The sequence below is a fragment of the Pelophylax lessonae genome, assembly GCF_965119305.1.
Source record: "Pelophylax lessonae genome assembly, chromosome: 13".
Lineage (NCBI taxonomy): Eukaryota > Metazoa > Chordata > Amphibia > Anura > Ranidae > Pelophylax > Pelophylax lessonae.
Window position 1 is genome coordinate 113,831,256 of NC_138780.1, and position 16,970 is coordinate 113,848,225.

General features: G+C 45.4%; 1 protein-coding gene across 1 annotated transcript in view; it reads right to left on the reverse strand.

Annotated features, from left to right (window-relative positions):
* PLEKHD1 (pleckstrin homology and coiled-coil domain containing D1) overlaps positions 1 to 8,320 on the reverse strand; it is a 70,512-nt gene extending 62,192 nt beyond the window's left edge. Inside the window, exons 1-4 of the mRNA XM_082242948.1 lie at positions 7,952 to 8,320; positions 7,702 to 7,795; positions 7,008 to 7,097; positions 3,537 to 3,613 (exon numbers count right to left, since the gene is read on the reverse strand). Coding sequence (XP_082099074.1) covers positions 3,537 to 3,613; positions 7,008 to 7,097; positions 7,702 to 7,795; positions 7,952 to 8,100 — 410 coding nt within the window. The 5' untranslated portion in view covers positions 8,101 to 8,320. The remainder of the gene's footprint in view (positions 1 to 3,536; positions 3,614 to 7,007; positions 7,098 to 7,701; positions 7,796 to 7,951) is intronic.
* Between the last annotated feature and the right edge of the window lie 8,650 nt (positions 8,321 to 16,970).

Genomic DNA, 16,970 nt, shown 5'->3' on the forward strand with positions numbered 1-16,970 from the left:
GTGCGTACGGGATTTCTCGAGCGGCGGCGGTGCATGCACAGTGTACATGTGGGGCTCGCAACCACTGACGTTCGGTCAGCCCCAGGGCAAGGGGACTTGCCAGCCTACCGGGAAATTTCCTGGTATCCCAGTAGGCCAATCCGGCCCTGCGCGGCACTACATGCTTGGAATTTGCATGTTCTCCCTGTGCCTGTGTGGGTTTCCTCTGGGTACTCCGGTTTCCTCCCACAGTTCAAAGACATGCTGATAGGTTAATTGGCTCCTGTCTAAATTGGCCCTTATATGTGTATATATGAATGTGAGTTAGAGACCTTAGATTGTTAGCTCTTTAAGGGCAGGAACTGATGTGAATGTATTATATTTACAGTATATGTAAAGTGCTGTGTAAATTGAAAGTGCTATATAAGTACCTGTAATAATAAATAAAGACATTTTCTGGAGGACACTAGCTTATGTAGCTGAGCTGGAGAAGATCCCATTTTTCCTGAAGAGTGTTGCATGGAAGCAAGTTGGAGACAGCTGTCCTTGGACATTGTGAGTAGGACCTTTTTACCTGGGACCCCATGTGTGCCTGTGCTTTGGGGGTTAGATGCCAGAGGTTGCTATAAGGACTGAGACGGCTTTTACAGAGTCTCAGATGGACTGACTATCCCCTAACCTCCAGCAATATTTAGCACTGCTGCTAAATTACTTTTTTCCTTGAGAATCTGTTCTCCTGTAGTTGCTGGCATTTTAGGAGTATACTGCACACTCATCCCTCTTTCCTGTTTAATTACTAAATAATTCTACAAAAAATTGAGCTTGTGTTTGCTGGTGTGCTCTGAAACTGCTACTTGGGTCTGGCAGCCTCTGAACAGGTAAGGGAGACCCCGGTGTGCGGTACACCTAAAAGAAACCTAGACTGTGAAAATTATAGTGTCTTTTTACATTGGTAGTCAGTGAAAAAGTGTACCCCCCCCCCCCCCTTATATTGGTAGTCATTGTAGGTGAGAAAAAAATAATCTGCCACTGTTAAACCTCTAAGCATCATCTGGAGGTCCAGCTTAGACCAATGTAACTGTGCATACACCATAACTGTGGGGTTCCCCTAGAACAGGGGTGGGGAACCTACGGCCCGTCAACATACGGAAGTCATCTGGTCAGGCCTCCTGTGCAGCTGAGCCTGTGTCTCTCAGCTGATCTGTCAGAACGGAGACGATGCTTCCTGTATAGTTCCGGCTCCGTTCTGACAGTCTGAGTGAGTCACGGGCAGAGTGATATCAAATGTACTCTGCCTGTGACCGATACAGGAACCATCGCCTCTTCCTCCAGCGCGGTGTCGCTACACTTCAGCATAGTCAGCACTTCCCGCCAGCAGCACACACAGTAGTACCAGCCAGAACCAGCAGTACCAGCCAGAGCCAGCAGTACTCACAGCAGTACCAGCCAGAGCCAGCAGTACCAGCCAGAACCAGCAGTACCAGCCAAAGCCAGCAGTACCAGCCAGAGCCAGCAGTACCAGCCAGAACCAGCAGTACCAGCCAGAGCCAGCAGTACTCACAGTAGTACCAGCCAGAGCCAGCAGTACCAGCCAGAACCAGCAGTAGCAGCCAAAGCCAGCAGTGCCAGCCAGAACCAGCAGTACCAGCCAGAACCAGCCGTACTCACAACAGTACCAGCCAGAGCCAGCAGTACTCACAACAGTACCAGCTAGAACCAGCAGTACCAGCCAGAGCCAGCAGTACCCACAGCAGTACCAGCCAGAGCCAGCAGTACCCACAGCAGTACCAGCCAGAGTCAGCAGTACCCACAACAGTACCAGCCAGCAGTACCAGCCAGCAGTACCTACAGCACAGTGCCAGCCAGCAGTACCAGCCTGAGCCAGCAGTACCCACAGCAATACCAGCCAGCAGTACCCGCCTGAGCCAGAAGTACCCACAGCAGTACCAGCCAGCAGTACTAGCCAGTAGTACCAGCCTGAGCCAGCAGTACTAGCCAGCAGTACCAGCCTGAGCCAGCAGTACCAGCCTGAGCCAGCAGTACCAGCCAGCAGTACCTACAGCACCATACCAGCCTGAATCAGCAGTATCTACAGCAGTACCAGCCTAAGCCGACAGTACCCACAGCAGTAACAGCCAGCAGTACCCACAGCAGTACCAGCCTGAGCCAGTAGTACCAGCCAGCAGTACCCACAGCAGTACCAGCCAGCACTACCCACAGCACAGTACAAGTCATCAGTACCAGCCTGAGCCAGCAGTACCCACAGCAGTACCAGCCAGCTGTACCTACCAGCAGTACCGGCCAGCTATACCCACCAGCAGTACCAACCACCAGTACCCGCCAGCAGTTCTTTTCAAAACTTACCACCACAAAGAGTCGACTACATTCCAGACTGACCGACGCAAACCTGGAAAACCAGTTGCGAGTAGCAACATCATCAATACCAGCTAACATCACACACTTCACCAAAGAGAAGCCATCACATTAGGGGTGAGTTAATTAAATATTTGATCAAATATAACAGGCACATTTTTAAGTTGATAATTTTGTACGGCCCCCGAATGATTTTATAAATACCCAAATGGCCCTTGGGAAAAAAAGGTTCCCCACCCCTGCTCTAGAAGCTGGAAATCAATGTAGTTGACACAGCTACCACAGTGATCTCCACTTGCTTCTGCCCGCTCTGCATGGTGCCATTCAGAGGTTGCTCCTGCAGTCAGAATGCAGTAGTAGGGGAGGTCTTTGTCACAAGACCCAGAAATGAGTGGAGATCATTGTAGCAGCGGTGCCTACTACAGTGGTTTCCAGCTTCTAGAGGGATCCCTGAGATATGGAATATGCATAGTTACATTGGACCAACGGAGCTATGTAAAAATATTAATTCCTGGAATTCTTCTTTAAAGCTGTACTCTAGACAGATTTAAAAGACACAAATAAATGCGGTTGTACAGTATAATTATCAATACATCATTACATTTACTTTTTAATGCAAGAAGTGTAAGTATCTGAATTGGACCTGGTGTTGGCCTATTCTAGCCCAGTACAAGGGCCCAATCTGTTCATGTGCTGACAAGAGGCATGCTGATAGAAGAAAGAAGCAAATTGACAAAGAGATTAAATTATCACTTCTCTTTTTAATGTCCAGTCAAAGACTGGGGTATGTCAAGGACAACCCTAGGCTCAGAGGAAGTGGGTTGAATGATGCCAACCAGCAGACCAAGGACTGAAAAAAGTACTGTAGGGGTAAATCCAGGACTGAAATTACAGCAAATTTCAGCAAAAGCTGGTTTTGTTATTTTATCTTTTATGGGTTAATCATTTTTATCTTGCCATTTTTGGCTGGGGCTCTGCTTTGATGTCTAGTGACTGTGATCATTGTATGTCTGTATTTGCAATGTTAAATCTCTTACAGGTCAGTCCTTCCGGCATCCTTAGCAACAAGGAAAAATAATTAATAAGATGTGTCATGGTTGATCAGTCTGTTTTTTATCTACTTCTGTCTGTGTCATAAATTCCACTTTGGCATTTTCAGAAAGCATAAAAACTAATGCACTTACACTTTGCCAGATTCATGCAGCATTTCCAGCCACTGGCTTTGCTCAATCTCAGTCTCTGCAGCCAGCAGGATGTTTCCCTGTAGAGTAGAATGAGAAAGCTGCAGTCCCATTGAGGTATAGCTTGATGAAAAGCTGTCCCAGAATACGTCCAGGAATTATCTGCATTTGGGCTCAAGAATCACACATAAGGGCACTACTGTGATTTTACAGATCTCTGTCTGTTCACTCCTAGCTAGCTGGGTCCCACTTATTCAAGTGTCAGCGCTCTCCTAATTTCCCCATGGACATTCATCGGATTCAAACCTGCCTGGAAAATGACAGCTGGAATCTGAAGGCTTGAAGCTGATTGCTCACATTGGGAAAAATAATGTTATTTCTTAGTAAAAAAAACTTTTGACACATACAGTATATTAGTGCCACTGCCTGACTTATTTGTTTTTGGGTTTTTGGAACACACAGACTGTTTAGAAAGAGTAGAATATTGGTATGGAAAATAGCAATGTGCAGTGACCACTGGCAACCAGATATCACCTTTCATTATTCTGACAGCAGTGAAAGTAGATCTAAATCCAACTACTGAAATTTCATATACAGTAAGTCGTAATATGATAGTATAATTTCAGAAGCTGTTTTCAAATTTTAAATATGCAACTCTTGGTAAAACAGGTCTTGGAGATCATGCTATTAAGTTCTTTGTTCCACTATTTCCTGTTATGGTGTGACAACTGTCTCCCAACTGTGCATCTACATTGTCACCCTGTCACATTGTGCTCCCAGTGGTGACTACAAGCAGGATTGTGGACACATATTGTAGGGGGATGGTACATTGATGTCATTACCAGCAAGTGGGGAAAAAAAAAGCTGGAGAAGATCAGGGGCAATGAAAGGTAAAAAATGGATGAAAATAATTGTATTAAAAAATAGTTTAACATACACCGCACTTTACTGTATGAGTGTAGAGTGTAAATCTTCTTTGAATAAAATCACTTGGTCTGCGTATTACACTATGCATGCACTATGCACACTAAAGGGTTTGAACTGCTATTTGTAATGTTACATAAGCCATAGGATTGCGTCAGAAGTAAGCAATAACTTGGTCACATCATGTACAAATATTGCATTACTGCCCTGTCCCCATTCCTGCTTAATAATGTGTGAACAAGAAAGAGAAGTGGCCAGGAGTACAGACACTCCTCCACACCAAACACATCTACAGACATACCTCCATACCAGACACATCCACAGACATCCCTCCACACCAGACACATCCACAGACATCCCTCCACACCAGACACATCCACAGACATCCCTCCACTCCAGAGACATCCACAGACATCCCTCCACACTAGACACATCCACAGATATCCCTCCACTCCAGAGACATCCACAGACATCCCTCCACACCAGACACATCCACAGACATCCCTCCACTCCAGAGACATCCACAGACATCCCTCCACACTAGACACATCCACAGATATCCCTCCACACCAGACACATCCAGAGACACCCCTGCACTTCAGAGACATCCACAGACATCCCTCCACACCAGACACATCTACATACACCCCTACACCCTAAACATATCCACAGACATCCCTCCACACCAGACACATCCACAGACATCCCTCCATACCAGACACATCCACCCCTCCACTCCAGAGACATCCACAGATATACCTCCACACCAGACACATCCACAGATACCCCTCCACACCAAACACATACACAGACACCCTCCACCCCAAAGACATCCACAGACATACCTCCACACCAGACACATCCAGACATCCCTCCACACTGGACACATCCACAGACACCCCTCCACACCAGAGACATCCCTCTACACCGGACACATCCACTGAAACCCCACCCCTCTAGAGACATCCACAGACACCCCTCCACACCAGAAACATCCGCAGATATCCCTCCACTCCATAGACATCCACAGACAACCCTCAACCCCAGACACATCTACATACAGCCCTGCACCCTAAACACATCCACAGTCACCCCTGAACCCCAGATGCATACATAGGCATCCCTTCACTCCAGACACATCCATAGATACTCCTCCACTCCAGACACATCCACAGATACTCCTCCACTCCAGACACATCCACAGAAACCCCTCCTCCCCAGACACATCTACAGACACTCCTCTACCCTAGACATATCCACAGACACCCATCCACCTCAGACACATCCACAGGCACCCCTACACCCCAGACACATTCACAGACACCCCTCCACCCCAGACACATCCACAGACACCCATCCACTCCAGACACATTCACAGGCACCCCTACACCCCAGACACATCCACGGACACAGCTTCACCCCAGACACATCAACAGACACCCATCCACTCCAGACACATCCACAGGCACCCCTACAACCTAGAGACATACACAGACACCCCTTCACCCCAGACACATCAACATCCACTTTAGACATATCCACTCCAGAAACATCCACAGACACCTCCACAGACACCCATCCTCTTCAGACACATCAACAGACACCCCTCCACCCCAGACACATCCACAGACACCCATCCACTCCAGCACACTAGACACATCCACAGGCACCTCTCCAGCCCAGACACATCCACAGACACCCCTCCACCCCAGACATATCCACTGATACTCCACCCTAGACACATCTACAGATACCACTCCAACACATCCACATCCACAGACACCCATCCACTCCAGACGCATCAACGAGCACCCCTCCACTCCAGAGACATTTACAGACACCATCTACCCCAAAAACATCCACAGATAACCCCCCATTTGAGAGACATCCACAAATACCCCTGCACCCCTGACAAATCCACTCCAGACACATCTACAGATGCCTCTTCACTCTAATTTCTTGTTCTTCTGCTAGCCTTTTAAACTCCCACAGTTCTCCCAACTCCCAGTATGGCTGTGTTTTACGGAGTCCCATGTATCTAAGTGTCAGAATATTCAGTTGTCTTAATTTCCCCATTAATGAGATTCAGTCCTGTCTGAAAATGACTGCTGGAATCGGAAATCTGCTTTGTTTTTCATTTTATAAACAGAGAGGTACACTATATGAGAGTTCCAAAATTAAACATCACTTTTGTGATAGAAGCAGCCATATCCAGACTTGTGCCACAAACTAGTTCCAAGGACAAATCCGAGTAGATAGATTTAACTGCCAGGAAATAGTATGTGAATTGTGACTACATTAGATGACAAGTTGCATGATTTAAAGGGACAATGCTTACGCAATACCCCTTCTCTGATTATACATAGCCTACTTTGCTTATAGGCTTGTGGGGGTTAAATCAGTTACATGTTTATACACATAATACTGTACACAGCTCATTGCTTTTCCTTTAAGTTTTCATACTTCCTATTAATAATAAAGCCTTAAACAACACACAATCAAAAAGAAATAGGAGATCCCATTTCTGGGGCTTTATAAATAAATACCTACATGAAAATCTTCATGTGAGATTTTAATGGCATATGGCATGCTGGATTCCTCCTTAGCTTCCACCTGGCAGCCACCAAGTGGTATCACTCCCTGACAAAAACATCCAAAAGAATACATTAAATATCAAAAAGTAGAAAGGTAATATAAAGCATAGTATAAATTTAGAAAGCAAAGTGTTCTAATAACAGTTAATAAATGTGATGATTATTGCATCCTAAGTCTTGCAGAATTTCCAGACTGTTCCAATACTATTTAAAGGACCTTCATAGATCTACATAGATCTACCTTCATGTCCAACTACACATGGACGTAAATAATGGCCATACATTTCTATACATAACCAAGACATGAGCAACCACTAAGTAATAAAAAGCAGCCACAAAAAGATTGCAAGCATTACTGCCCATGAATAATTCTTATACATAGGAACATCTCTATTATTCATAAACTTTTGCCATGGCAGCTAAATCTTCAAATCTGTATAAAGATAAGAATTGGCCATTTTGTACACAGATGCGATACTACAATAGTACAGCTTCTGGGATTCAGTTGATGAGGATATTGGGATGTGCAGTCAAGCTGAAGCCCTAGAAGACTGTGTTGTTATACTAATGAGCGTACACTGGTAATCTCTGTAGAGGGATATAGATGTGTCAATGGTAATAAGGATTAGCGGTGCACATGCAATCCTCACCTTGGGGTGAATATTAAAATATCTGTTGCTTTCAAAGTTCCTCCTTTCATTCTCAGAATAGTAAAGCAAAAAGCTGTCCTTTATAATAAAGAACCTGTAAAAAAAAAAAGTAAGACAATGCAGAGTACATGTTTTAAAAGCTCTATAAATCACAGACCACGTAGTAAACATTGCTGAGGAACCATTGTTAAAAAATGAATAATATAACATTGTTTGTACGGCATGAACTGCATTAATGGCTTGCTCTTACCTTTTGGACCATTTAGCAGACTGCCTCCCGAAGGGTCTTTTCCATAGCACCCCCAGAAGCTGCACCTTGGTTCTGATGTCCAGATTGTCTGTGTCTGTGTGATCCATTGATGGAGAGGGGGAAACTGAGCTTGATTTGGAATTAAACATCCTAATCCAGGCGTGGTCCTTTCTGAGGCTGCCAGAGGACAGTCGAATGTTATGGCCTGGCAGGGAGAGGGAGGAGAGGATGCAGAGAGGAGTGAAGAATAAAGTGAAGAAAGCGAGAAGAGAGAGTTAGAAAATACATTGAAGAAAAGGGAGACAGTGAAGATAACAAAAGGAAGTTACAGCAGATTTGTAACAGAGGCGATCAGTGTGGCATTGTAAGACAAATGTTTAAATGAACCGAAGGGACGAGAGCTGGGAGAGTGATGGGAACGTTCCACTTTCAATCAATAGCTTCTCTGCTGAGTCAATACATGCCTCAGTAAATGAAAGTTCATGGCCATCTCTGATCATTTGTCTAATGACACAAAAAGGCTGGAGAAAGCTATCAGCCAGGAGAGAGAGGATGGCCGAGCTTTAGCAGTTCTAAAGCACTATAGCTGCTACATTTTATTTGCTGCGCAGACGAAGTTCATTATAACTTTTTCACCTTTTTACATGGGTACCTCTATAAATCTAAAGGAATGGATTCCAGACCCATTATTGTTGCTGCTCTAGCATCTACAACATATCAGTAAGCAGGCATTAGGCACCAATGGGCCTTCCAATCCAGCACAAAAGCATTTTTTAATAGTATGCTATACGGCTAATTATAGAAAAAATAAAAATGTAATAAATAGACATAAAAACCAATAACGTAGCGCATATATTTAACTAAAACTAGCTTACTGCATATTATTATTTTTTTTATGACCATAATATAACACATTATCATGTTTGTGTCCCATTACATGTACAAAAGTGACACCACATAGATTACACATGGGTCTCTGAGTTGGTGGGTGCCAACTGTTATCTAGTAGTTAGTTTATTATATGTGGTAATGCCTGGGAGCATTGAAGTTAACCACATGCAGTGGTGCCCCATCCAGAGACTAGGTCACGTCCTGTTAGAAGGGTATATAATTGTATGAAGTATTGCCCTCAGGGGAAAAAAGGTAATGGGAAGTAAGGAACCTCCAAAGACACTATTGGCACTTTTCCACTGCAAGTACCGGCTCGGCTCTACTCAGCCCTGCTTGGCCCGGTTTGCTTTTCCACTGCTGGTACCGCATGGTACGGTGTTGGAACGGTTCGGTACGGTACGGTATGGTTTGCTTTTCCACTAAAGCAGTACTAAAGTTAAGTGGGTGGGATAACAACGGGGTGGGTGGGATTCTCTGACCAATCAGTGGCTAGTAGTGACTGCATGCAAAGATTGTGGGATATGGTACCGGGTATGGTACCTCTTGGAACCACAATCGAGGTGGTACTGTTTTTGAGAGCCGTACCATTCGGTTCCATGCAGTGGAAAAGCGCCGCCGTACCGTACCGTACCGAACCGTTCCTACACCGTATAATGCGGTTCCAGCAGTGGAAAAGCACAAAAGCGAGCCGAACCGTTCGGTTCCATGCAGTGGAAAAGTGCCATATGATGTTGGATCTATGAGATACAACATTGGGTGTACTTTACCCAAGACAGGAGTGAGAGCAATTTATTCAGAGGTGGATCAAGCTAAAAGTATGTACACCATTGCACCAGTCTAAGCCAATGTACCAATTAAGCACCACAACAGCTAAATTATTGTTATGTTCTAAAGCAACTTCAAAGAAAGTGTTATCATAACTGTGAAGTTGGTGCCTGGAGGTGTTAAATGTTGAACTGTGTGAGATCTACATACACGTTTCATGAAGAATAATCCAGTTAACAAGTTTGTAAATTCTGCAAAGTCTGGTCTTGTCATTTAATGAAGATGAACTTATGTGGACAATACAGTGTTTGTGTAACATAAGTGTAGAGAAGAAAGAGCAACCAGTTTGGGATGCTGATGTCAGTGGCCAGTAACAGAGGATTCCAGTCGGAAGGGTGGTTTGGTATCTGCCTAAGCTTGCCATCTCAACAGTGAATCCCTATGCTAGGGCTCCTGCAGTGTAGGACTTTCCAATAGACAGGGTCTGGACCATGGAAGAAGCAAGGCCTCACAAGTGTATGGTGATTCCCTTTCAAATCCACAGCTCAGAGTAAGACAAATTTGCTTTGCTAAAGAACTAGGGGAGGGTATTTACTGTTCTGCACTTTCAACCTCAAAATGCTCTGTAGTCTAGTGCCGAGATGAGTAAGAACAGACGAATTTCTGATTTATAAAACATCTTGACAGTAAAAAACGTTTTGATCTATTTAACGCTTCATACTAAATTTAGAGTTTTTTCCATGACTAGAAGCACAAACTTTGAGCGATCTAGGAAAGTTCCTTCTGAATTCGGACAAAGCTAGTGGATCCATCGATACCTCTATGGGGTGAAGCAGACTATTAGGGTAAGAGGTGATGATGATGGGAGAGGGATGGGGTGAGTGAGGTAGTAGATAGACTTATTAGGGTGAGAGATGATGATGTTGGTAAAGGGATGGGGTGAGTGAGGTAGTAGATAGACTTATTAGGGTGAGAGATGATGATGATGGGAGAGGGATGGGGTGAGTGAGGTGATCCACTCTTACCTGAATCCAGAGTAGAGTAAAGGTGCAGCACTGGAGGTGATGACAGTGAGTTGATCCCCAGAATTAGACCATCAGATGGAGCTGGCTGTCATCTCTGGATCCAAGAGCTGTCTGGAGGGCTGGCCGGCTTCACTCTCACCAGCAGACAAGGTGGTGCTTGTGCTTGAAATGATCTACAAATTTTCAGCTAGTTGACTGCCCTCTTATGAACATCACAGTGCTCCTCCCAGCTGTTTTATGGGTTGAGCTCAATCCGGCTATCCCCTCCTGCACCTCCTTCACAGCGGGCAGGCGCCAGTCAGGGTGGCATGCAGCACTTTGTGTGGTGAAGGGATCGAACATTGTCACAGTGGAGCCTTGGGGTGGGTTTTTAAGGAATCAGACAGCCTCAGACTCTTAGCATGTGCTGGCACAGCAGCAGCCCCAGTGGAAGTGAAGCTGTGCGAGTAGAGAAAGCGGACAGAATTCTCTGCTGTGGCAGGACTGCAGTCAGCACTAGAGGAGGCAAATGCTGATGACTGCCTGTTCTGTTAATGGTGCCGGAAACCCTGGACAGCAAAGGAAACCAGCCTCTGTAGCTGTGCCCTAGGCAACTGCCTAGTTTGCCTAGTGGTACTAGGTTGGGTAAGTTACCCTTCCCTGGAGACACAACAGGAAGTTAGAAGAAATCTATTCTTGACCTGCCGATAACAAATTACTCCATCCACACAAACAAGGTGGATGGAGGAAAGCCCCCCCACAGGGACATTGTATTCTGACAAGGGCACGCACCAGTGTGAGAATTCACTAATTAGAGGCTGCAGATGATTGGCTTCTAAACTGTTTTGTAAAAATTTGGATTTCCTGATGACAATGGTGAATCTCTCCAGTGGGCTTACAGACAAGCAATAGAAAACTGACTGCGTTTTCAAGTGTTCCACAATATATTCCAACCTAAAAAATGTTTTGCTAAAGCTATACTTTAGCCGAATACATAGATCTATTCCATTGCCCCCAAAGATCTCACAATTTAATAACCATAAGACACTCATATGACCTGTAGTGCTGTTCCTTGTAGGGCTTGCTGTATAATGACTTGTCGGGCCTCCACTGATTACCAGCACACAGTCACTTAGGGTACAGTTCACACATCCCTTCTTACTCCGATGGCCCATCACACAATAAACAGTCCAGGGGTGTTGGTTTTTAATATTTATTTTGGAACCTGGATGGGAGAAGGGAACAGTGGAATACTCCAACTGTAACTATTCACAATGGATAAGGACAAATTTCACGTGGCTTCACCAGTTAGCTTGTGGAAACAGCTGCACTGCTTAATCCATACTGCCACGTGTATGGAAAGGGTTAAGTCTCCTTGCTCTTTCTCTCCAGCAATTGACTTGGTGAACTATATTCTCTTTGGGACTGACTCTTCTAGCTGCAGGGGTGGCCCCCCTCAGGTCAGGCCCCTTGACACCAATCTGTACTCACTGTACTGCAGAATCAGATCCTCCAGTGTTTTCCCTTTTAATCAGCTTCACAGAACCTCCGGGTTCAGTTCCTCTCTAACACTCCTTGGACCCTCAGGTCGACCCCCTGAGGCCGCATGGCACCCATACAGAGGAAGAGGCAGCTGCCCCTCCCTCCGGGACTCCGCTATCCAGATGAAAGACCCCGAGCACATGTACTCCTGGTATTTATACAGTATACCAGTATGCACCGAGGCACTTTTCCTCTTCCAAATCACCAGGGCTGTATCAAACACCTGTGCACTCATTTGTCAGGTTTCCTCCCACTGTCCAACATGCCTCCCTATTGGACCAGTGTGAAACACTCTGCAGACACAATGAGTTGCACCTGAGCACATTGAGCAGACTTCACTAACAGATCCTGCTTTCTGGTAGGCAGAGAACAATATAGATTTACCTACAATCCCTCTGGTAAGCAGACAGGATTCAAAACTATACTTTCTCTCTCTAGCACCTACCTAGGAGGGTGCTACAGACCATTAGGGCAGTTTGTGAAGAAGCCACTTAACCATGCCTTATCTGGATTGTGGGTGAAATCTCGAGGACCCAGAGGAATTTTATAGACTCTATCAATATGGGTCCTGGGAAGAATTCAAACACAGAGCCACAAGGCAGGAATCACTTGGCCACTGGGATAAATCTCACTTGTTTGTTGAGTTGTCACTGAATTGTTTTCTCAACATTTAATAAATAATACATCACCTTAAAAGTCAATATCTTCCATAATTTAATGGATTAGTAACAATATAACTTGGAGAACCTTCAGTGGAAATGTAAAATACTATAAAATATTAAACATTTTAAAGCATTCATATTTGAAGTGATATTAAAGGTTAGTTTGTTTGTTTTAAATAACAAACATGTATACCTATTTGCTCTGTGCATTGGTTTTGCACAGAGCAGCCTAGATGTTCTTCTTCTCGGGTCCCCACCCATGTTCCTGGCTCCTCCGCCTAGACCAGTGCTACCAATAGCAAGCCACTGTCTATTGGGGCACTGGTGCGTGCTTACTCCCGAGCCCTGCTCTATGCTTCCATAAGACACATAGAGCAGCGTCTCAGCCCCGCCCCCCCCCCCCCCCACTCTTTCCTCACTGGCTCACTGGCAGTGATTGACAGAAATGACTCCCGTTGCTGTGTCTCGGCCAATGAGGAAAGAGAAAGCTGGGACAGCCAAGATTCTGGTGCACATCGCTGGATCGAGAGGGGGCTCAGGTGAGTATTGGGGGGCTGTGGGGAGAATAGAATGCATGAAGGTAAAAATCTTTCATACTTTAGAACCACTTTAATGTTTTCAAAATAAGCACATATGCAGAGTTTTTCACAAAAGTTGGCCATAGATGGCCACAGATACCAAAAAACTATTAGATTCCTCTAGCCACACAAGCGAGGAAGATATAGGAATCCCCCAATACATTGTATCCTGAAAGCAGCACCCACCACTGTCAGAATACACTGATCATTGGCTACATTCGCTGATCAACAAAAGTTTTTTAACGTGTATCTTTATTAGAATTTGTTCAAACGGTCGACTTCTTTCGAGCAGGGATGGCCACTTGTTGATTGAAGTTCAGCCAGTCCCTGCTGAACCAGTTAAATTTCAATTCATCTATGGCTAGCTGAACAGTCCAGCTCCACAACAATAAAAATCATAATACTAGTACGTCTGACTATATCTTTGATAGAGATACAGCACTTTAAAAGCACAAGCCATGTATTTTGTTTTTACAGACAACATCAAACAGCACTCATTTTTTATGATTATATGTTGATTGAATGACAAGCCTTGTTTGTCATTATCGACCAAAGGTGAAACCTGCTTGACATCTGCTTTCTGAATGCTGACATCTGCTTTCAGAGTGCCTGACAAGCGAAGCAGGATAGAGGAGAGAGCGTTCCTGGAAGTGGTGTGTGTGGGCTGTGCAGCGTCTGCGAGCAGCAAGCAGCGAGGGAGCTGTGTGTGGAGGAGGAGCCGCGGGTGACACGTGTGGGGAAGCCGCATAAAGAAGCCGGGTGATGGGTGCAGGGGACCTCAGGGACTGGTGACAAAGTGGCGGCGGAGGACGGACGTGAGTAGGGGACTGATCAGCTGATCAGCTCATTGGGGGGGTAAATAAGTGACTGTGAACTGCGACTGACTGTGACCTGTGACTGACTGTGCTCTGCGACTGACTGTGATCTGTGACCGACTGTGATCTGCGACTGACTGCGACCTGTGAGTAACGTGTAACTTTCTTGAGACTGAATAGCGTGTGACTTTCTTGCGACCGAGTAGCATGCGCCTGGGAGTAACCGTCTGTCAGGGAATACCTTGCGACTGGTGAGTACCTTGGAGGACTGGTGAGTATCTTAGCCACTGGCGAATATCTTAGCGACCGGTGAGTACCTTAGGGCTAGTACCAGGGGAGATAGAGGTAGTGTAGGTAAGGAATAGCAGGTCGTTACTAATTATCCCCATAGAGTAGAGGGTAATAATGTCTGACAGAATTGGGGATGCCACTCAGTGCACTTCTTGCTGCATGTATGCATTCCTTGATGAACCAATCAAGGGCGAATACTGCTGTGCAAGATGTGAGCGACTTGTTTCTCTGGAAGCCCAGATCCTGGATCTAGAGAACAAAGTGGCAACACTGCGTAGCATCAACAACCTGGAAAGGAGCTTGGACATTACCCATTGGGTGCTGGCAGGGGCCAGCATAGATGAGGGAGCAGTAGAGGAGATGCAGGTATCAGAGGTAGGCAGTGGGGTGACCGCTAGGAAGGGTAGAGGGAAGAGTGCCAAAGAGGCCAGTCCTGAGTTGGTACACCCTAACAAATTTGCCAAGTTGCAGGTTGATGGGGATATCAGCTCAGGGGTGGCAGTGCTGGAGCAGGCGTCCTCCCCCAGCTGCCAGGGGAGCACTGGCTCCAGGAAGGAGAGTGGCCGAGACTCAGGCAAGGTTACACAGGTTGTGGTAGTGGGGGACTCAATTATCAAGTGGACAGGGTGGGCAATTTGTCAAAACTATTGTGGTAGCCGAACAGTATGCTATTTACCGGGCGCTTGAGTTCGGCACATCGCGGCTCGGATAGACAGATTATTGGGCGGGGCTGGGGATGACCCAGCGGTCATGGTGCATGTGGACACCAATGACCAAGTAAGAGGAAGGTGGAGAATCCTAAAAAACGATTTCAGTGACTTAGGGAATAGATTGAGGAATAGGACCTCCAAGGTGATTTTCTCTGAAATACTGCTGGTACCTCGAGTCACACAAGAGAGGCAAAGGGAGATTAGGGAACTTAACATGTGGCTGAGGAACTGGTTTAGGAAGGAGGGGTTTGGGTTCCTGGAGAACTGGGCTGACTTCTCAGTCAGCTACCGGCTCTTTAGTAAGGACGGGCTGCACTTTAATGGGGATAGTACAGCTCTTTTGGGGAGAAAGATGGCCACCAAGTTGGAAGGGCTTTTAAACTAGGAGACGGGGGGGGGACTGAGAAGTAGAGTCAGTCAGGAGGGAGCAAAGGACAGAAGGTATTATTAGGGTCAGCAGTGACAGTAGATCCACAACGTCAATTGGGGGGTCTGTGCGGGCAAACCTCAGACCAAACAGGAATAAAAAAAAGCACCATTCATTATCAACTTCCACAAATCTAAGAGGGGTATATGCAAATTCCAGGAGACTAGCTAATAAAATGGATGAGTTGGAAATGTTAGTACATGAGGAGGACATAGACCTTGCGGGAATAACAGAAACTTGGTTCGACCCCTCACATGACTGGCTGGCCAATATCCAAGGGTATTCTGTGTACTGGAAGAACAGGGTAGGAAAAAGAGGGGGAGGGGTATGTCTCTATGTCAAGAATAATGTAAGGGTGATAGAGAGGAGTGATATTATGGAAGGGATGAGTACGGAGTTAGAATCCGTGTGGGTAGAACTCCATAGGGAAGAAGTAAAGGGAAAAGTAATTGTGGGGGTTTGTTATAGGCCACCCAACCAAAGGGAGGAGGTAGAGCTGGAATTTATATCACTGTTGGGTAAAGTGGCAAAGCTGGGATCAGTCATCATATTAGGGGACTTCAAATATCCTGACATTGACTGGAAAGAGGGTACTACACACTCACAGAAGGCCCGTCTCTTCATGGAAACCTTACAGGACAACTACATGTATCAGTTGGTGGATTCTCCTACTAGAGAAAATGCAGTGCTGGATCTATTGATCACTAATGACCCAGACCTAATCTCAGAGGTAGGAGTCCCGGACAACCTGGGCTCTAGCGATCACAGGATGATCAAATTTAGCGTAAATACCAATATAACAAGGCAAGAGGGGAACATAAGAACCCTAAACTTCAGAAGGGCAAACTTTCCCAAATTGTGCTCAATGATGGAAAGGGTAAACTGGGACCAAACTCTAGGAACACTGACCACGGATGAAAAATGGGAATGCTTTAGGAACATATTAAACAAATGCATCTCGCAGTGCATTCCTATGGGAAATAAATTTAATAGAGACAAAGCCAAACCTGGCTGGCTAAACCGTAATGTTAAAAAACGTATTAGGGGGAAAAAAATGGCCTTCAAGAAATATAAATCAGAGGGCACAGTATCGGCTTTCCAGCAATAGAAGGAGGCAAATAAGAAAATTAAATATGAAATCAAAATGGCTAAAATCAACTTCAAGAGACAAATAGCGGAGGATAGTAAATAGTAAATATATCAACAGCAAAAAACTAGGGCAGAGCATGTTGCACACATAATTAACAATGAGGGGAGGATGGTTACAGAGTACACTGAAAAGGCAACCATGCTTAATGCTTTTTTCTCCTCAGTCTTTACACAGGAAAAGGAGG